Here is a 3,204-nt window from a genome sequence, read left to right on the forward strand (position 1 = left end):
GGCACATTGCATGGGAGCTGGGGGGGGGCATTTGGGATGGGGGCTGTTGAATTTGGGGGGGTTGCAAGGGGCAGGGGGGGCTGCATTGGGCTGGGGGGGGTCACACAGTGCCCGGGGGGTGTCACAGAGGTGACTGAAGCCACCCCCCTTGTGCCCCCCCCCATCCGCTTCCCGCAGCCTGGAGGAGGTCGGGGCGCTGCCCGCGGGTCCCAGCACCCCAGAGGCGGCCGAGGCGCAAGGGTGAGTACCCGCCCACACACAGACACCGTGTCCCCAAGTGTCCCCACATGTCCCAAGTGTCCCCACATGTCCCCCCATGTCCCCATGTGTCCCTGCATGTCCCTACGTGTCCCGTGTCCCTGTGTGTCCCCACGTGTCCCTGCCTGGCCCACCGTGTGCCCCCATGTTCCCAAATGTCCCTGCGTGCCCCCCCCGGTGTCCCTGCGTGTCCCCCTGTGTCCTGGCGTGTCCCCAAGTGTCCCCACGTGTCCTCCCGTGTCCCCTCGTGTCCCCGCCGCCTGCAGGGCCCTCTCGGCGCTGCTCTGCTCCTGGCTCGAGGGCCACCCCGAGGACCTGGGGGTGGCCCTGGGCACCCCCCTGGGCCGCCGCTTGGTGGCCGCGCTGGCGCCCGGCTCCGAGGCCGCCCGGCGCCTCGAGGCCACCGGTGTCCCCGGGGCACCCCCGCCGGCGGCGGCACCGCCCGAGGACGAGGACGAGGACGGCGCCGGGGACGCGGAGCCCCTGGACATCCTGGGCTTCCAGGCGCAGGAGGTGGCCGAGGAGCTGACGCTGACGGAGGCGGTGGGTGGCCCTGTCACCACGTCCCCATCCCCGTGTCCTCATCCCATCCCTGTCCCCATGTCCCCATCCCCATGTCCCCATTCTCATCCCCATGTCCCCATCTTCATCTCTGTCCCCATGTTCATGTCCCCCTTCATATACTTTGTCCCCATGTCCCCCTCACCAGCCAAATCCGTGTTCCCTCCTCCATGTCCCCATGACTGTCCTCATCAACAGGTCCCTTTCTTCATGCTTCATTCCCATCACCAACATCCATCCCTATGTCCCCATGATTGTCCCCATGTCCCCACCTCCCCATCTCTTCCATCCCCATGTCCCACCATCCCCGTCCCACGTCCCCACGTCCCCTCTGGTGGCCCTGACCACCGCTGCTGTCCCCAGGAGCTCTTCATGCGCCTGGTGCCCTACGAGTGCCTGGGCTCGCTGTGGTCGCGGCGGGACAAGAAGGGCCGCGAGGACGCGTGTCCCACCGTGAGGGCCACCGTGCGCCAGTTCAACCGCCTGGCGGGCGCCGTGGTCACGTCCTGCCTGGCCAGCCCGGAGCTGCGGCCACCCCAGCGTGCCCGGCTGCTCGAGAAGTGGATCCGTGTGGCCGAGGTGAGACCTGGACCCCGTGGGGGTGGCCCTGGGCCGGCAGTGGTGGCCTCATCCCAATGGAGGTGGCCTCATCCCAATGGAGGTGGCTTCATCTCAGTGGAGGTGGCTTCATCTCAATGGAGATGGCTTCATCTCAATGGAGATGGCTTCATCCCAATGGAGGTAGCCTCATTCATACTGAAGATGGTTTCATCTCCAGTGGAGATGGCCCAGTGGTGGTGGCCCTGGGCCCCAATGGAGGTGGCCCTGGGCCCAGTGGTGGTGGCTTCATCCCCCACTACTCGTGACTCATCCCCCAGTACTGCTTCCATTCCAATGGAGATGGCCCAGTGATGGTGGCTTCATCCCACGTGTCCCCATTCATATTGAAGATGGCTTCATGCCCAGTAGAGATGGCCCAGTGGTGGTGGCTTCATCTACCCAGTACTGGTTTCAGTCCAATGGAAATGGCCCAATGGAGATGGCCCCGTTCATATTGAGGATGGTTTCATCCCCGCGGAAGAAGGCCCAATGGAGGTGGCCCTAGTCCCAGTCGTGGTGGCTCCATCCTGGGAGGGTCTCTGTCCCTGCCCCTAAGGTCATCCCCAGCCCAGGTTGTCCCTGTCCCCAAGCCAGGGCTTGTCCCCAGCCCTTGAGACATCCCCATGTCTAGAGATGTCCCCATGTCTAGAGATGTCCCCATGTCTAGAGACGTCCCCATTTCTAGAGACGTCCCATCTCTAGGATGTCCCCATCTCTAGACGTGTCCCCATCTCTAGACATATCCCCATCTCTAGAGACGTCCCCATTTCTAGAGATGTCCCCAGTTCTCAAGGTGGCCCCAGGCCAAGCTTGTCCCCAGCCCCAGTGGTGCCCAGTGCCCCCCAGCCCTAGAGTTGTGCCCAGCCCCAGTGGATCCCGGTGTCCCCAGCCGGGAGGGGACGTGTCCCCAAGTGTCGGTGTCCCCAGGAGTGCTGCGCGCTGAGGAACTTCTCGTCCCTCCGTGCCATCGTCTCGGCGCTGCAGTCGAGCCCAGTCCACCGCCTCAAACGCACCTGGGACGAGACCACGCGGTACGGGGACACCGCGGGGACAGTGCGGGGACGCCGCGGGGACAGCGCCGCTCACGTCACCTCTGTCCCCAGGGAGGCCCAGCGCAGCTACGAGGAGCTCAGCGCCATCTGCTCCGAGCAGGACAACCACAGCGCCGGCCACCAGCTGCTCTACCAGGTCCCCCGGTGTCCCCAGGGCCCTTGTCACCCACGTGTCCCCACTGCTGTCACCTACAGCCTGCCCAGCGCTTGTCCCTGCGCGTTGCCTTGGCCCCATCACTGTCCCCGTACGCAGTGGCTTGTCCCTGTCCCCTAAATGGTGTCCCCATCTGTGTCCCCTCTGTGCTCGCTTGTCCCCTCTCTGGGCTCTTATGGCCTGGACTGTCCCTAGCCGTGTCCCCTATGTACTGGTGTGTCCCCATCCCTGTCCCCTAGCCCTTCTGCTGTCCCCTGTCCCCAGTGTCCAATGTCCCTTGTCCCCAGTGTCCCACGTCCCCATGTCCCATGTCCCCCCTTGTCCCCTCCACCAGGAGAGCCCCCAGCGAGCGCCGGGCACCGAGAGCACCCAGAGGCGGCAGCCGCGGCGGCCCCACGAGCAGCGGCCCCTGGTGAGACTGGGGACCATGGGGACACGGGGGACACGGTGTCATTGTCCCCATGTCCCCTGGTGAGACCGGGGACCATGGGGACACGGGGGACACGGTGTCATTGTCCCCATGTCCCCTGGTGAGACTGGGGACCATGGGGACACGGGGGACACGGTGTCATTGTCCCC

The 3,204-nt window shown here is 65.5% G+C and overlaps 1 protein-coding gene across 1 annotated transcript in view; it reads left to right on the forward strand.

Moving 5' to 3' along the window:
• Nucleotides 1–177: 177 nt before the first annotated feature.
• RGL2 (ral guanine nucleotide dissociation stimulator like 2) overlaps nucleotides 178–3,204 on the forward strand; it is a gene marked incomplete at its 5' end in the record, with an annotated part of 7,982 nt that continues 4,955 nt past the window's right edge. Inside the window, 6 exons of the mRNA XM_026050243.1 lie at nucleotides 178–240; nucleotides 525–801; nucleotides 1,183–1,398; nucleotides 2,347–2,450; nucleotides 2,523–2,607; nucleotides 2,960–3,037. Coding sequence (XP_025906028.1) covers nucleotides 178–240; nucleotides 525–801; nucleotides 1,183–1,398; nucleotides 2,347–2,450; nucleotides 2,523–2,607; nucleotides 2,960–3,037 — 823 coding nt within the window. The remainder of the gene's footprint in view (nucleotides 241–524; nucleotides 802–1,182; nucleotides 1,399–2,346; nucleotides 2,451–2,522; nucleotides 2,608–2,959; nucleotides 3,038–3,204) is intronic.

The sequence above is a fragment of the Nothoprocta perdicaria genome, unplaced genomic scaffold (genome assembly GCF_003342845.1).
Source record: "Nothoprocta perdicaria isolate Ctin4 unplaced genomic scaffold, notPer1 scaffold_663, whole genome shotgun sequence".
NCBI lineage: Eukaryota > Metazoa > Chordata > Aves > Tinamiformes > Tinamidae > Nothoprocta > Nothoprocta perdicaria.